This window comes from Aethina tumida, chromosome 1 (assembly GCF_024364675.1).
Source record: "Aethina tumida isolate Nest 87 chromosome 1, icAetTumi1.1, whole genome shotgun sequence".
Lineage (NCBI taxonomy): Eukaryota > Metazoa > Arthropoda > Insecta > Coleoptera > Nitidulidae > Aethina > Aethina tumida.
In genome coordinates, this window is record NC_065435.1 from 13,260,273 (window position 1) to 13,279,155 (window position 18,883).

The 18,883-nt window shown below is 33.6% G+C and overlaps 1 protein-coding gene across 3 annotated transcripts; it reads right to left on the bottom strand.

Annotated features, from left to right (window-relative positions):
• Nucleotides 1–263: 263 nt before the first annotated feature.
• On the bottom strand, nt 264–17,724 carry LOC109598089 (lysine-specific demethylase lid). Of its 3 annotated transcripts, none has more exons than XM_049961944.1 (11): nt 16,897–17,723; nt 11,721–11,798; nt 11,361–11,657; nt 11,158–11,304; nt 10,927–11,025; nt 9,168–9,446; nt 8,861–9,109; nt 6,116–6,444; nt 4,441–4,678; nt 2,125–4,380; nt 264–1,572 (listed from the first exon to the last, which is right to left on the bottom strand). In XM_049961944.1, the coding sequence occupies exons 1-11, from the start codon at nt 17,137–17,139 to the stop codon at nt 1,111–1,113; spliced, it is 4,677 nt and encodes a 1,558-aa protein (XP_049817901.1). In that variant the 5' UTR covers nt 17,140–17,723; the 3' UTR covers nt 264–1,110. The 3 variants fall into 3 exon arrangements, with proteins under 3 accessions (XP_049817901.1, XP_019869475.2, XP_049817900.1); XM_020013916.2 differs by having other exon boundaries at nt 10,927–11,100; XM_049961943.1 differs by having other exon boundaries at nt 10,927–11,304; nt 16,897–17,724.
• Between the last annotated feature and the right edge of the window lie 1,159 nt (nt 17,725–18,883).

Here is an 18,883-nt window from a genome sequence, read left to right on the forward strand (position 1 = left end):
AAGTAAATTGTACACACTCCATACTAATTATCAGTTTGTTTTTTAAAATTTATTTTTTATACAAAAAAATTAAACAAACCTTTGTTTTGTTGTATATGTACCTATACTGGAGTAATTAATAGTTTCTAATTATAATTTTATACACTTAAACTTGTATATAAAAAGATGGTTTAACTGAAGTCTATACTCTCCCTGTTTGACCATGTCTGAATTTAATTGGGATGGGGAGTAAGTCCACGTAACGATTAATTGAAACAGTCATACTAAATATGCAAAATGTATTTATTGACAAGTTCGAAAACATTTGATAATATTAAATAACATGTACAGAAAATATAAAAAATAAAAGATACCTTCTAAAATTAGTTACATCGGTATAATTGATTTTATGTAACTTTAATAAATACTTTGTATAGTTGTGTAAAAAGAAAGGGAAGTTCTTTGTTAAAATTGATAAAAACATGGGACAACAAAAAAGATATGTTAAGCATAGTATGTTATGCTATATATTTAGCTATATATGTATAATAGAATACATTACCACAACTTAACACAGTGTACCAAAACTAAGTTGTTACTGTTAGGATGTGACCGTTCACGTAAAAATATATCTATATTATCTGCATCTTTTAAACATGGTTTCTTATGTACAATGAAAAGATGTAAAATGAGGATAAATAAAGTAACACAAAGAATATACAAATAAGTGATACAAATAAAATATTTTACATTTCTTAATTTTTAAAATTATCACAAATGAACTGTGTATGTAATTAATAGGCTAGATAATACTAAAATACTTCTGTCAGATTTTGGCATCATCAGACAGATTCAAGTCACCGAACTCGAACCCAAATACACAAATTTTGACTAGTTATATTTCAGAGGTAAATAACAAATAATAAAAATTAATTAAATAAAAAGATTGAGAACATCATAATGCAATTAATAAACGACATAATCAATACGAAAATTACATAATATTAATTAATAGTAATCATGAACAATGATTTCCGTCAAAATATTTTGCCATAATACCTCATGAAATATGCGAAGCAACATTCATGTAATGGTTTTAGAGAAAAATTGAACCTATCACTACTGATCGCACTAACAAGCGTCCATTGATGTAGAAGGCTGTGTAGAATCCGGTGACATAGGACTATTCGATCTACTGTCTGCCGAATTGATGTTCTGCGAACAATTCATACAAATATAATCCTCGTCCTCGTTAATATCTTCGGCCGACAGCCCTACACAATCCATGTGGAACCACTGTTCACATCCGCCGTCGCACTGCACCCAATCAACGTTTTGTCCGAGGGGCTTCAAACAGCCCGGAGCCGCACAGTTTTCATCGTCTTCGTCCTCCGACCCGGTGGACTGACGTCGTCTACCTCTGCGCTTGCCACCCTTCTTCTTCGGGCCCTCCTCTTTGGTATCTTTCACTTTTCTGCCCCGCATCTTCTTTTCACCCTCGATTTTCGTCTGTTTCATGCCCTTCTTCTCCGTCACCACCTCCTCGGACAAACGTTTGCGGCCACGTTTCTTGGGGGTGGTCTTTAATTGGGCCTGCAACAATAAATTATCATTTTGGTTGTGCCAAATCTCAAGAGATTCCACTTCTTTAAGTTGTCTAGCATACTCACCACATTGGATTTTGTCATACTCTTCTCAATCACGCAATTAATCAATTCAGAAATTTTAATAACCGCATAATGTTGAACATCCATGTTTATTAATTGGCTTTATTGTACTAAATGGCAGGAAGTGAAAATATATTATCACCTGTATTTATTGTTTTGTAATATCAAATCTGTAGAATTTGATGAATCAGTTGTGACAATTCGTTTTTAATCGAGTTGAATATACTGGCAAAGTTCGATATTACTAAGAAATTATGAACAATAATTTTGATATGTGATTATAATAAAACTCTTATTAATAACTTTAAAGTATGTTGGATGATTAATCAAATTTTTAACTAATTGGGTTTTATGGAATGTAATTAATAATTATTTGGTTCATTGTTAAATAACACTAAAAATAATCGTGATTGAGGTAAATGATTGTGGAATTTCATCTCTACTAAACTACTTAATTAGGACTAATTAATTTACTTACATCAAAATCAATTAGAGTTACGTCTTTCTCTGGATCCCTGCATGCTTGAATGACCTTCCAAAGGGCAGCCGTCTCATCCAATGACACCTCCAGCAAATCACCCTCTATCAACAGCTCCTCTACTTGCTTCTTAATCTCCGAACTCAGATGAAGGGCGTGCTCATCGTCATCGTCCATCTTCGGCACGTGCAAAGAGTAAGCGTGCTCACCCATGCGATCGTCGCTGCAGTTCTCCTCATCATCGGAGTCTTGGCTCGTTATACCGCCGTCGTAGCACATCAAATCGTCCACCAAACCACTATATTGGGCGATCTCCTGAACACGATGATGTAGATCCGGATTCTTGTAAGCCCGTTTCAGTTCTAACGTAATTATTTTCTCCGTTCTCTGTCTGGCGATAGCTTCCGAGTACTTCTGGCTGACGCTGGCAAGTTTGTTTTTCGCATAGTCCAATTCGGGATGTGTCAAAAGTTGCCTCGCCCTGTCCTGCCAGTTCATGGCCCTTTCGGTGAGGCACTGCAACGCCTCGCCTTCGGGTACACGCACGTACAATTTCTGTAGGGACATCAACAGCCCCAGTATGACGTCCAGTCTGGGGCGTTTGGTCCTGTGACAGTTGGGGCACATGAACTTGCAATCCTTCGACCCCAGGTGTAAGGCCACGCTGTTGAAACTTGACCCCTTGAATTTAGCTGTGGCTACTTTGGGAAGTTGCGTACAGCTGGCGTGGTACCAGTCTTTGCACAGCTCGCATCGCATCATCACACCAGACACGCCTCTGTTGCATAGGCAAAAGGTGTGACCGTCGGCTGGGTCTAGGCTCTTTTCCGAATTGACTTGTCGCAGCTTTTTGATCAGATTCATTTCGGTGTCTTCGGCTTCCTTGAACAAGGCCACAACAGTGGCTGGATCCATTGTATTCGTTAAAGCAATGGCGTTCTCTTCTTCTTGAGTTCTCTTCCTCGTTGGCTTACTGTTGGGGGGTTGCGTCCTGGGAGACAGAGCGTCCATCAATGTGCAAGATGAATTCTTTCGCAGAAATGCTCTGCTCGTCTTGTCCTTCCAAATTGTGGCCAAGTTCAAGTAATCGTTCATTTTGTCCACCTCAACCAAGTGCAACGTGAGACTGCGGCCTTTTCGGATCAATTCCTCCATCGCACTGAAGTAAGGGTAGTACTCAGCCGAGTTCATTTCCTCCAACATTCTTAGCCAGTCACGTGCTTTCCTCATAGAGTCATACAAGTGTCCTTCGGTTGGAAGATAACAGGTTATTTTCGAGGCTTCCTTCAACAGTTTATCCACCTGGATGAGAACGTTATGGTCTTCAGACTCCAAAACTTCATTAGCTTTCCTTTCCCATTCTTCACTTTGGATCATGATCTTTTGTAAGTTGGCTAGTTCCAGCTCCATGTCGGGGTTGGGTGGTAATTGTTGGCCTTGTTCAATTAAATTTTTAATCGACTCCAGACCTAGTACTTCCGTCTTCTTTTTGTAGGTGTTCACATCACGCAACCACTGTACCTGTTTCATTCTGGTACTGACCGTTTTTAATCTAGGCAATTCGATACAAAGTGCACTTCCGTGGTTATAACAAGTTTCTAAGTCGGTTAGGGACATTTTACTAAGGGACATTGATAGTAGTTTATTACTTTCGGCTTCGAATTTCTTAGTTTCTTCTAATAATTCCCTAATACTTTTGGCTTCTTCTAATGTACAGGCTAGGCTATCTATTTCTTCGCAAAAGAGCGTCAACTCTTCCACAGTTAGTTTGTACTTTGTATCAGATGAATTTCTGGTTCGAGTTCTCATTTTATTGAGGTCCAATTGATGTATTACACTGGCGCACTTTTCAGCATCCTCAACTGCACTAGTTAAGGTAAGGAGTAAGTCGGATTTGGGGAACTTCTTCCCTTCAGCTTCACTTAGTAAATCCTTAAGGTCAGACAAATTCATGGTCTTTGGTGTTTTTGGGTCCAACGCGTCTTTCACTTTGCTGACCCAATTGTCGAACGATTCAGCTTTCAGCTTCAAAGACTTGAGCATTACCGGTAGCTCGTCCAAGGTGTAGCGGTAACGTAGCGTTCGTTTACTCGGTGGACATTCGCAAAGGTTCTTATAATGCCTCAGGCAAACAAGTAAATTTGGATTACAGGAACACGTCATGGCAGATAAGAAACACGTCGTCTTGCAGACGTCACATTGTCTCTCATCATCTGGAAGAACTTCGAAGGCTTCTCGTTCAGCGTTAGTTACACCCTGTCAACCGGAATGATGATTTTGGTTTGGGGATCTTTAAATATAAAATTTATCACTTACCCAATCCAATAGGTTCTTCCTCAGCTTCTTCTCGGTGTCGACCATCTGTAGCATATCTTGGTAAGTAGCCGCGGCAATAGTTATATCTAATTTTTCGGTGTTTAGAGCCATCTTGCAAACTAGCTCGTCGTGCGAGAACACGCAGAACCGTCTGAGGTGTGAGTAATGTAACACACACTCCCTACCCATTCTCAACCAATCCGCGGGCGCGAAGTTTACCGCTTCAGCAAAATTGTACCTACAGAAAATTTACACCTGTATAATCTTTATCTAGCGATTGTGAGCATGCAATTGTCTTTGTAGACAATGTTCAAAGTCACTGATTAACTTTTCAAATAATTTGTTTTATTACAAGAAAATTAAAAATTGTTGGAGCATTTCAGAATTTTTGTGACTTAAAAATCCAGTTATTCATAATATTTTGACCTCTTTATTATTATAAACAGCAAAAAGTACACAAATACAAATACAAATTCAGTGCTGTAGATATGCCACAGCGTATAGGTGTAGATACTTATTATATGATGGCCCCTCATTATAATAAAATATAAAAAAATAAATAAAATGTATAGAAACGTGCATAGGCCATTAGACACAGGGCTGTAGGTTACATTTTGAACCCTCCTTTTTATAAGAGACAACAAAGATTTTAAATTAAATTTGTAGGGATATTTCTGAATTTTTAATATATATTTATACTTAAAAATGCAGTGGTGTACATATGTAACAGGGTATAGATGTAGATATTTATTATATGATGGCCCCTCATTATACAAAAATATGAAAAAATAAATAAAATTTATAGAGACATTTCAGAATTTTTTAGAAACATATTTAAAAATTCAGTGGCCTGCATAGGCCATCAGACACAGGGCTGTATGTTACATTTTGAACCTCCCATTTTTATAAATGATACAACAAAGATTTTAAATTAAATTTGTAGGGATATTTCTGAATTTTTAAGATATACAATTAAAAATTCAGTGGCGTACATATACCACTGGGTATAGATGTATATATTTATGATGGACCCTCATACTAAAATATAAAAAAATAAACAAAATTTATAGAAACATTTCAGAATTTTTTAGAAACATATTTAAAAATTCAGTAGCGTGCATATGCCATCAGACACAGGGCTGTATGTTACATTTTGAACCCCCCCTTTTTATAAAAGATACAACAAAGATTTTAAATTAAATTTGTAGGAATATTTCTGAATTTTTAATATATATACTTAAAAATGCAGTGGCGTACATATGCCACAGGGTATAGATGTAGATATTTATTATATGATGGCCCCTCATTATAATAAAATATAAAAAAATATATAAAATTTATAGAAACTTTTCAGAATTTTTTAGAAACATATTTAAAAATTCAGTGGTGTGCATAGGCCATCAGACACAGAGCTGTAGGTTACATTTTGAACCCCCTCTTTTTATAAAAGATACAACAAAGATTTTAAATTAAATTTGTAGGAATATTTCTGAATTTTTAATATATATACTTAAAAATCCAGTGGCGTACATATGTCATAAGAGGTTACTATATTTTGGTTCCTCGTTATTATAAAAGACAACAAATAAATAAGAGGAACATTAGGTAGGAGTATTTCAGAATTTTTATAAAAAAAACTAGTGAAACAGATATTAATCCATACAAAAGTACTTACCCTTGGTTAAACCCTGCATGATAAGCCCTTGGAAACGTGACAACGAACTCTCCGGCATGCTGATCGGTCCGGTAAACCGGAACGCCGGCTCTCATCAATATGTTGGGATTCATGATGGTGACGAGCTGATGGAGCAGATCGGGCTGCGACTGGAACAACTCCGGTGCCGCCGATTTCATCGTCTCCTCGAAAGCTTCGGCCCTGCTACCGGGCACGCCATACCAAGTCTTGGCTTCGCCCCAATGTAGATAGTTTATCGAGTAGCTCCAGTGATCTTCGTTGTGCCAGCAGAATGTGGCGAAGCACATTCCAACGTACATCCAAGGAACCTGTCGACAATTATGCGTCGCAATTTAATTTTAAGTCTACCGTTTCCGTACATTTTGGTTTGTATTGAAAATAGTGATCGGGCCCCGTATTGTCGTGCGTTACGGTCGAACGCGACGACCTAATTTACATCGTTCATGTATCGTTTTGGCCCAGCCCGGAAATTGTGACGCGACTGTACGTTAAAGGCGCAAGCGTTCGTGAAATTTACGGGGTCAGTTCAAATAGCAATATTTACTAGAGACCTATAGAATTCGATTTCTTTGTCATTGTAAATTTACTGTCGCAATTCTAGTAAATTTGTTACCAATAAGTATTATAATAATTTTTAGTTAGCTGGTCTATGTTTTAATTAATCAAAATATATAAATAATATAAATATTATAGAAGTGTTGGACATGTATTTTGAATTAAAAAGGAAAGGAAGCATCATAGATACTGTGTCATTGATTATATGTTGCCCTCGTATTATTTATTTGATATTTCATTATAAGAGACAAAGTTTTAAATAAAACTTGTAGAAATAGTTCTCAATTTTTATGAAAACTTAAAAACTCAGTGAAGTACACATGTTACCCTATGGCAATTCATAATATTTTGACCCCCCTATTATTTATTATTATAATAGATACAAAAAAAGAATAAATAAAATTTATAATACAGTATTTCTAAATTGTTATGAGATAGTTAAGAATTCAGTGACGTACATAGGTCACAGGATATACGATTATTCAGTATATTTTGGCCCCCTATTATTTATTATTATAAGAGATACAAAAAAATTAAACAAAATTTGTAATAGAGTATTTCTAAATCGTTATGAAACAGCAAAAAAATCAGTAACGTACACAGGTCACAGGATATAGGATTATTCTTTATATTTTGACTCCCCCCTATTATTTATTGTTATAAGAGATACGAAAATATTTAAATAAAATTCGTAATAGAGTATTTCTAAATTGTTATGAAACACTAAAAAAATCAGTGACGTATACTGGTCACAGGGTATAGGATGATTCTTTATATTTTGACTCCCCCCCTATTATTTTTGTTATAAGAGATACAAAAATATTTAAATAAAATTCGTAATAGAGTATTTCTAAATTGTTATGAAACATTAAAAAAATCAGTGACGTACACAGATCACAGGATAGAGGATTATTCTTTATATTTTGGCCCCCCCCCCATTATTTATTATAATACATACAAAAAAATTAAATAAAATTTGTAATAGAGCATTTCTATATTGTTATGAAACACTAAAAAAATGAGTGACGTACACTGGTCACAGGATATAGGATTATTCTTTATATTTTGACTCCCCCTATTATTTTTGTTATAAGAGATACAAAAATATTTAAATAAAATTCGTAATAGAGTATTTCTAAATTGTTATGAAACATTAAAAAAATCAGTGACGTACACAGATCACAGGATAGAGGATTATTCTTTATATTTTGCCCCCCCCCATTATTTATTATTATAATACATACAAAAAAATTAAATAAAATTTGTAATAGAGTATTTCTATATTGTTATACAATAGATAGATACAAAAAAATTAAATAAAATTCGTAATAGCGTATTTCTAAATTGTTATGAAACACTAAAAAAATCAGTGACGTGCACAGGTCACAGGATATAGGATTATTATTTATATTTTGACCCCCCATTATTTATTATTATAATATATACAAAAAAACTAAATAAAACTTGTAATAGACTACTTCTAAATTGTTATGAAACATTAAAAAAATCAGTGACGTACACAGATCACAGGATAGAGGATTATTCTTTATATTTTGGCCCCCCATTATTTATTATTATAATACATACAAAAAAATTAAATAAAATTTGAAATGGAGTATTTCTATATTGTTATGAAACACTAAAAAAAAGCAGTGACGTATACTGGTCACAGGATATAGGATTATTCAGTATATTTTGACCCCCTATCATTTATTATTATAATAGATAAAAAAAATTAAATAAAATTTGTAATTGAGTATTTCTAAATTGTTCTGAAACACTAAAAAATCAGTGACGTACACAGGTCACAGGATGTAAGATTATTCTTTATATTTTGACCCCTCTATAATTTATTATTAAAAGAAATACAAAAAAAAATTAAATAAAATTTGTAATAGAGTATTTCTAAATTGTTATAAAACGCTTAAAAATTCAGTGACATACACAGACTACAGGATATAGGGTTTATTTGTTATATCTATTATTTATTATTAAAAGAGCTACAAAAAACATAGGATAAAGGACTATTATTTTTTAGACATAATTTTGATTGTTGATATATGAATAAACATATTAAATATTTATATTTTATTTTTTCAATAAATATTCTAATTTTCTAAAATATCAAACCAGATACAACAAATAAATTTAGATAAATGCTATATTTACCTTCATTCCGGAAATGTCTGCGTTAATGTACCCAAGTATGGAACCCTCCAAAACGGGAAGATTATTCAAATTCCAGCTGGAATCGGCGTATTCCTTATCACCCGGGAACAAGTTCATCGACGTCTTCGTGGGAAATCCGGAGCCGTGATCCATGGTGTGCAAATCGGCGCCGTACTCGACCGTCACGTCCTCATCGATCGACGAAACGATCCGCCAAAACTCCTTTTCGACCGTGCTCGTCGGAACCATCTGATATAATCAACGACATGTAGGCACATTTCAGTGGTAGCAAATCGATCAAACTTACATGTACAGGCATGTTGAAATATTCAGATTTGAATTGATCCGCCATTTCGCCGAACTGCTGCAACGTGTACTCCCTCTGGGCCTGTTCGAAGCCGAACGCTTCCATCGGCTTCGACACCTCTTCGGCCACGCATTTCGGACAACGCCAGTCGCCTTTGGGGATCTCCCCCAAGGGTGGTATTAAACAGAACGTGTGGTAACTGTCGTCGCATCCATCGCACAACAGCATGTACTCTTCGGCGTCACCTTTGTTGCAATTGTGGCAAACGTATTTTGCCAGCTGCGAAACCAGGACAAGTTACAAATTGCCAATTATTAAAGTTACTACTTCATTTTAGGAGCCTCCAAACAGTTTCCTTTAATATGTGTGTGAAACTCTGTGAAATTTTTATGAGCAACTGAAACTGTTGGCGTACTCCTACACATAAAATTGTGAAACACATGTCAATACGATACACATTGATATGAAACCGTGAGAACTGTAGAGAGTTATCGGTCGTATAAGTCTCCGCAATTCCATCAATGCCTGCAGGATGTAGGTGGATGGATCTCTCTTGTTCAAATTGCTCACCTGATCTTCGAGTTCAACCTTTGAAACCCATTGTGGCTTGAAATTATACAAACGACATAATGAATAAATCACTGGACATCATTGGCGTTAAGTAAATTACAGAGAAGGGATGCAAATTTTGTGGTAACATAACAAACCATTGTAAATAAAAAGTAAATCGCCAATTTGTATAAGAGAGTGCGGAGAAATTTGGTACTTACCAATAAAACCCTAACACCGAGAAATGATTTATCTAATATTAATTAAGGGTTATTGTTTGCTTATTTATTTCAATTCTATTTCATACAATCAAAGTGAGCATCCACTAATGTCCCGGGTAAGAAGGCGTTGATGGTGAATGGGAACCAACTGCTGGGCTTAGGGAAGGTGGTTTTTTTTTCATCAGAGAAATTTCGGAGGGTTTAGGTTGTGTGTAAGCGTGTATGATCTGTAGAAAGGCAAGGTCCTGTCAGATGCTCTGGACGACCAAGAGGTACTACAGAAAGGCTACTACTGGCTTTTAATCACACAAATTATGCGACAGCTTGAACATAATGTCGTGTCTTTTGGACCCCGCAGTTAACCACCCCCCTTTTGGTGCATCCACTGGCTCCTGATCCACGATCGGAATGAACTGTGACAGAATTGCCTTCTTTGGGGAATCCAGGTTTTGCTTAGGGGTTGAGGATCCAGGAAAACCGGGGAGAGTGACTTGATCCAGCTTATTCCGTTGACTGAAACAGCCGGGATAATGATTTGGGGGGCTTCAATCCGGACAATTCGACTTCGTATTTCATGTTACGGCCACCTCTTTATACTGACTTACTCCCGATTGATCGTGTTGCTTGATACGACAGCAAGAAGACTGACTAATCTTCTCAGATGACCAGCAACCCTGGAACAATTGAGGCATGAAATTCGAGTAATGGGGAATTCTTTGCCTCAGGCAACCTGTGTGAATTTTAGGCGGTGACCCTATATACAGTATTGATTAAATTAAGTTTCCATTTACAAAAAAATATTATTTTAGTTACTATTAACATGTATACCACATTTCATTAACAAAATCAATGTTTTCTGGGTGTTTTAGATTTTATTGATAAGTAGTGTAATTAACTTGTTATCTTCTTCGTCGTCATACCGACAGTTATGAAAGTTCTCCAACAAAATAACTTTCTAAATATACCTTCCAGTTGCGAATGTGACTCACCGGATCGAATTCGTAATTGACGGTTTTACTCCTGGGTTTGGGCGTCTCTTTTTTGTCCTTCTCGTTGAATCCGGCCATTTTGGGTCCAGCGCCATAAAACTGCAAACGTTTCAGTTCCTTATTTTCTAAATCATCCGGATCTTCCTTTTCATCATTAACCTTAATAGCTAAATTCTGAGAAACAAGAAAATACTTCACACTCTTGTTGCAAGAGATGAAGATTATACTTACATCAGTCTTAGTGTCATCGTTCTCGAAACGTTTGGAGCGTCTGGCGTTCTTCTCCGGCGGCGGCTTGATGGCCATCCTCCCCACGATCCCGTGTGGTTTGTAATCCTTGTCAGCCTTCTCCAGTTCGTCCCCATTCTCCTCGAGTTTCTAAACAAAAACCACGTTAAATCATCGATTTTAGCTTGTAAACTGAGGGAACTAACAATGTTCAGGGTTTTCCCTTGTTTGAAAACGTCGAACGGATATAGCAGCCTTTCGTAATGTGTCTTGAGTATCGTTCCTATGCTCTTGCCCGGCGGATAGCCCATCCTAATAGAAATTTTGGACCATTTCCTGTCCTTGGAAGCGCATTCGAAGCCGCCCTCGTGCTGGACGATCCGGTGCAACGTGTAGAGGTCCAACGCCCGCTTCTCCACCATCGGTATTTTCAGGGAGGAGCCCTGCAGTTCCCAGAACTTGGCTATCTGATCGAGGAAGTTCAGTTTCACTCTGGTCTTGGCCTGCGAGAAAACAAACGATGCAGTTAACTTGGGGGCCCCGTGATGCGGAACGAATTCACTTACTTCTAATTCGTTGAGCCGTTGGATTCTGGGAGTGAATCGCAGTTTGTCGACGTCCACTGCAAATGGCGGTTGCCAATTCTAGACAACGGAATCGTTTATTAATGAACTGATTAATGTTGTTTAAGCAATTTAACGTTTAAATAAAAATTGTTTTGCTCGTGTCCCCTATTGAATTATCGTTGTTTAATGGAAACTCATGTAATTAAATTATTAACGCTGTATGTGGATGGCTAATAAATGACTGATTACTTGGTTTATGTACCTTAATTGGGAAATACCAATACTGTAATAATTAACATATCACCTCCAAGTAATTACATGATGACCAAAGTAACACATTTATTTATTGTTAATGTATGATTTAGTTTTAATTCAAGATAATACAGGATTAATTTGTGATAAGGCTGTGTATCTAAATATTTTGCAACACAAAACAAAGATGTATGAAAAGATTTTTAAAATATTGTGTGTTTAAATAAAAATTCATACTTAACTATGGCTAAAAATTGAAAGGAAAATATTTTAAAATATAATATCAGCTCAATACATATTTAAGTAATATTTTGATAATGTGATGTGGCAATTTTAAAATTGCTTTTTATATATGTAAATATTTTTTTTAGGTTTAACAAGTTTCTAAAGTCATTTTATGCAAATAATATACAATTTAAAAAGCTATGGCATGTACTTCAGTATTTCTTGGTAAAATTTAATCATGGTTGTTGCTATTGTTATTTATTCCTCCAATAAAGGGTAGATTAGATTTTTTTTCACATCTGATATTTTAAGCTATAATATGTAATTCAATGTTAATTTTTTGATATATAAATACACTATTATTATCAATATTATAGTCAAGATCTATCAGATCTACAAATCAGTTATAAAAAGTATATTTTGAAAATATGGTGTGGTAACTTAAAAATTATTTTCTACACATGTAAATCTTTGATATGAAACTATAATATGTACTCCAATGTTAATTTTTTGATGCATAAACTTAATAATACTATTAATGTTGTGGTTTAGGTCAGATACACAGATCACAAGATACTAAAATTATATTATATGAAAAATATACAACAGTTTAAAAAGCCAGAGCATGTATTATCCAGCTTATTGTTCCAGTAAAGGGTAAAATAGACTTTATTTCATAATTATGGTCAATTTTGGTCACCTGCAAGTAGTATTAAGGGGTTCAAATGGTTGTTACACAAGTAATCATACAAAAAAAATTAAAAAGTGAAAACGTGATGTGGCAACTTTAAAAGTAACTTTTTATACATGTAAATATTTGATATGAAACTATAATATGTACAACAATGTTAATTTTATTATCAATATTGAGTTTTAAACCAAATTTTCACAAACACATTTTACATGAAGAATAAACAACAATTTAAAGATACATGTTCTCATTGTTTCTTGGTTAAAATCAACCATTTTGAGACTAGTTCTTGTGTTCTTTTGACGTAAAAAAGAGTAGATTACTACCACTAAACTACGTTTATGCCAGAAGTTTGTCAAACAATGTAAATATAATTAAATGGCTGATAAATTAGGATTTTCACATTTTTTATCAAAAATCAATCTGGTGTAAGTCAAACAAATTCAGTGAGTGGATAAATTGTTGCATAAACAAAATATGGATACGAAAAAAAAGGAAAAATTACAAACTAAATGGCAGCCAATTTTAGTTATCCATAATTAACATTAAAAAGTTCAAATGGTTGTTACACATGTAATCAGAAACTAAAAAATTAAAAATCAGTCATACAAAGTGTAAAATTTTGAAAACTTGATGTGGCAACTTTAAAATTTTGTTCTACACATGTAAATCTTTGATATGAAACTATAATCTGTACTCCAATGTTATTTTTTTGATATATAAATTCTATTTTATAATCAATATTGAGTTTTAGATCAAATAGATAGACCAAAAATTTATAAAATTATCGTATATGAAGAATATACAACAGCTTAAAAAGCATCTGTTATGTTGCTTCTTCTTCCAGTAAAGGGTATATTATATTTTATTTTATCATTATGATCAACTTTAGTCACTTGCAAATAATATTAAAAGGTTCAAATGTCAGTTATAAAATGTGTAATATTTAGAAATGTGATGTGGCAACTTCAAAATTACTTTCTACACAAGTAAATCTTTGATATGAAACTATAATATGTACTCCAATGTCAATTTTTTTATATATAAATCCAATTTTATCATCAATATTGAGTTTCAGATTAAATAGATAGGCCAAAAATTCTAAAATTATTATATATGAAGAATATACAACTGTTTAAAATGCCAAAGCATCTGTTATGTTGCTTCTTCTTCCAGTAAAGAGTAGATTACATTTTATTTCGTAATTATGATCAATTCTAGGCAACTGCAACTGATATTAAAAGGTTCCAATGGTTGTTACACACGTAATGACAAATAAAAAAAATTCAAAATCAATAATAAAAAGTGTAATATTTTGAAAACGTGGTGAGGCAACTTCAAAATTACTTCCTACACATGTAAATCTTTGATTTGAAACTATAATATGTGCTTCAATGTCAATTTTTTTATATATAAATCCAATTTTATGATCAATATTGAGTTTTAGATCAAATTGATAGATCAAAAATTCTAAAATTATCTTGTATGAAGAATATACAACAGTAAAGGGTAGATTATATTTTATTTCATAATTATGATCAATTTTAGTCACTTGCAACTGATATTAAAAGGTTCAAATGTTTGTTACAAACGTAATAGTAAACAAAAAAAATTCAAAGTCAGTCATAAAATGCGTAATATTTGGAAATGTGATGTGGCAACTTCAAAATTACTTTCTACACAAGTAAATCTTTAATATGAAACTATAATATGTACTCCAATGTCAATTTTTTGATATATAAATCAAATTTTATCATCAATATTGAGTTTCAGATTAAATAAATAGTCCAAAAATTCTAAAATTATTTTATATGAAGATATACAACTGTTTAAAAAGCCAAAACATCTGTTATGTTGCTTCTTCTTCCAGTAAAGAGTAGATTACATTTTATTTCGTAATTATGATCAATTCTAGGCAACTGCAACTGATATTAAAAGGTTCCAATGGTTGTTACACACGTAATGATAAATAAAAAAATTCAAAATTAATCATAAAGTGTAATATTTTGAAAACATAATGTGGCACCTTCAAAATTACTTCCTACACATGTAAATCTTTGATTTGAAACTATAATATGTGCTCCAATGTCAATTTTTTGATATACAAATCCAATTTTATGATCAAAATTGAATTTTAGATCAAATAGATGGACCAAAAATTCAAAAATTATCGTATATGAAGAATATACAACAGCTTAAAAAGCCAGAGCACCTGTTATGTTGCTTCTTCTTCCAGTAAAGGGTAGATTACATTTCATAATTACGATCAACTTTAGTCACTTGCAACTGATATTAAAAGGTTCAAATGGTTGTTACACACGTAATCACAAACAAAAATATTCAAAGTCGGTCATAAAAAGTATAATATTTTGAAAACGTGGCGTGGCAACTTCAAAATTTCTTTCTACATTTGTAAATCTCTGATATAAAACTCCAATGTTAAATTTTTGATATATAAACTCGATAGTATTATCAATATTGTGGTTTAGGTCAGATACACAGATCAGAAGATACTAAAATTTTATTATATGAAGAAAATGTGTTTTGTTGCTTCTTCTTCCAGTAAAGGGTAGATAACATTTTATTTCATAATTATGATCAATTCTAGGAATCTGCAAGTGATATTAAAAGGGTCAAATGGTTTTTACACACGTACTCACAAATAAAAAAATACTAAGTCAGTCATAAAAACAGTAATATTTTGAAAACGTGGTATGGCAACTTCAAAATTACTTTCTACACATATAAATCTTTGATATGAAACTCCAATTTATTGATAAATAAACTCAATAATATTACCAATATTTTGGTTTAAGTTAGATACACAGATCAAAAGATACTAAAATTTTATTACATGAAGAAAATATAAGCCAGAGCATGTGTTTTGTTGCTTCTTCTTCCAACAAAGGGTAGATTAGATTTCATTTTATAATTATGATCAATTTTGGCCACCTGCAACTAATATTAAAAGGTTCAAATGGTTGTTACACACGTAATCACACACAAAAAAAAATTAAAAATCAATCATAAAAAATGATAACGTGATGTGGCAACTTTAAAAGTACTTTTTATACATGTAAATATTTGATATGAAACTATAATATGTACTTCAATGTTAATTTTATTGTCAGTATTGAGTTTTAGACTCACAAAGTCATTTTACATGAAGAATATACAACAATTTAAAAAGACACAACATGTGCTCATTGTTTCTTGGTTAAAATCAACCATTTTGAGACTAGTTCTTGTGTTCTTTTGACGTAAAAAAAGAGTAGATTAGATTTTATTTCGTAATTGTGAAGTAGCTTGTAAAAAACTAATTCTTCAATTACATTTTTTTTTGCTGTAGACATTTGTAAAGCATGGAGCCCAGAACCACAATGCTTAGAAAACTACGTTTGTGCCAGAAGTCACTGTTTAAATGCAAAACTACAACACCAGTGATTTAATTACATAAATTAATTTATCTCAGTTCCATTACAAAGCTTATTTTTGTCCACACCTATTATTACTGCACTAAGTTTGTCAAACAATGTAATATAACTAAATGGCTGATAAATTAGGATTTTCACAATTTTTATCAAAATTCAATCTGATGTAACGCAAACGAATTCAGTGAGTGGATAAATTGTTGCATAAACAAAATATGGATATGAAAAAAAGGGAAAAACTACAAATAAAATGGCAGCCAATTTTAGTCATCTATAATTAACATTAAAAAGTTCAAATGGTTGTTACACATGTAATCATAAAACGAAAAAAAAAAAACGCAAAAGAAAATTAAAAACCAGGCATAAAAATATTAATTGACTATATTATGTAAACCGTGACATTAAAAAAAAATAAGCTAGATGAAATGCAGCACATAATTTTTTTATATGGCCGTCAATATAATGTATCTACAAAGGAATATGTCTGCTGAAAAATGCACAAAGCAACAAATAGGGCACTCGGAGACGCGTAACAACAGCAAGAAAAAATATAATAGTATAAAAACGAAATACTCACCGAAGGTGGTTTTATTTTGCATATTCCCGTACATTCGGCGGTCGGTCGTATTTTGCTAATATAAGCAAGTGGGTCCATAAACTCCTCTTCGGTCGGATAAAAAACAGGTGCTTCCGGGGGCACTTCGAATTCGAAAATTTCCTCTTTGTAAATGAAATTGTTGCACTTTACTGGAGAACCTTTAGAGCTACCAGGACTGCTCTTAACAGAACCATTACATGGCTTTTCCACCTTTGTAGTCATTTTGACGACACTCTTCTAAAGCATAATTCCCGGATGAATAACATACAACCGATCGTTCATGCTTGGATCGCGAAAAACACAACGGACTTAATTCAGTCTCGTTCACATCACAGGGCACTGGTTCAGCAGCGGCAGCAGCAACAACATAAGTCACGAAACTTCGTACGGTGGTTGGGTAAAAGTACCTTGTCCAGAACGCACTTTACCTGCCTCGAAAATCAGCATTTGTTAAATAAATAATGGGTCGGTCGGCCGTGACAGCAGCGCACCCGTCAAAACTACCATCGGACAGAGTAGGTAGGAAAATAATTCGAAACGGACATTTTCGTATAAACTTTACGTTCCGTGAAAGACAAAACGAAACGTTTTGCGGATCCACCAATGGTTCCCCCCCACCACTTCATCGATTCCTGTGATTAGTAGAACAACAAAGATGGCCTATGCCGTCCGTCAACGTAAACATGGCACAATTTTTAAAACGACCAACTCGTCGGGACGCACGACACATAAAAATTGCCATGTGAAATGGAATCACCCCTTCTTTACGCAAACGGGATTTTCCCCTTTTAGGTTAGGGACTAGTCGATCTACGTGATGTACAACGGACGATTTAATTATTCTCGATCTATCGCATCGCATTGATACGTAACAGTCCACTGGTCCACTGCAACGTAAACGTTGGTTTCCTATTCCCATTGGTTAAAATTATTATGAAGTGTGCACCAATAAAATGTATGATAATACGCACCAAATTTGAAATATATCCACTAGTGTTTTCTGGTCAATTATTCATACTTAAATTTGATGGTTTAATGCTTTGTAATATGCCAACTTAACTTCTAACTTAACTTAAGCTAAAGCTTCATTTTTATTTACCAATAACACCATTAGTTTGCATCTTTCATTTTTTTCATGAGAATCGTACAAAGTAATATTTACTTTTATAAAATACTAAAATTATTTTAATATAAAGAAATTCAACTATTTCGAACCTTATTTCGTTCATAGTTCCATTAGTTTTCAATTGGATTTAGATCAGGTCTTTGCACTGGCCCATCAAGAACCTCTCAGGATCTATAAGCACTTTTGGACAACTTTGAACCCATGCTTTGGATCATATTGTTAAGTTATCGTTACCAAATGGTGCCTGTACATCTACAATGATATCTCTATTCATGAAACGGTCCATTTTACCAATAATTTTCTGTAATGGCTCTATACTATAACAAGAAAAGGAACCCCAAATCTTAGCACTTCCTCCACCACATGCATCTACGTCATCAAAATACTGGGGGCTAATTAATACTATTTATGCAAACTTTAGTCTTGATCGAATATTCATTTTTGATGCCAATGGTTTCTTTACTGAAATACATCCTTGAAAGTTTTATTAATTCAGTCCACGTCTGACTGTTTTACTAGACACTGATATTGTATAACTCAATTAATTCATTTTTTATTTGACTGGAAGACACCATGTTATAAAGCTTTTGTAGTATCTGGGGTTCAAACTTTTATTTGGAGGACGACTAACTTATTATTTAGCACCTAATCCTTTTCTATTGAACTTGGATTAATCACTTCAAAGCACTCTTCGCCAAAATTCTGGAGGATAATTAATATATTTTTGTGCACACTTTAGTCTAGTTCGAATATTCTTTTTTAATACCAATGGTTCCTTTACTGAAATGTCATAATAAGTTTTATAATTGTCTGGAACAAAATAACTTTTAATAACTTTCTC

Excerpts from the sequence above, each read along its gene's own strand:
- LOC109598089 (XM_049961943.1), bottom strand. The coding sequence starts at position 17,139 with ATGACTACAAAGGTGGAAAAGCCATGTAATGGTTCTGTTAAGAGCAGT. Across the intron at positions 11,799-16,896 it reads GCAAAATAAAACCACCTTCG|AATTGGCAACCGCCATTTGC; the intron begins GTGAGTATTTCG and ends TCCGTTGTCTAG. Across the intron at positions 11,658-11,720 it reads AACGGCTCAACGAATTAGAA|GCCAAGACCAGAGTGAAACT; the intron begins GTAAGTGAATTC and ends GTTTTCTCGCAG.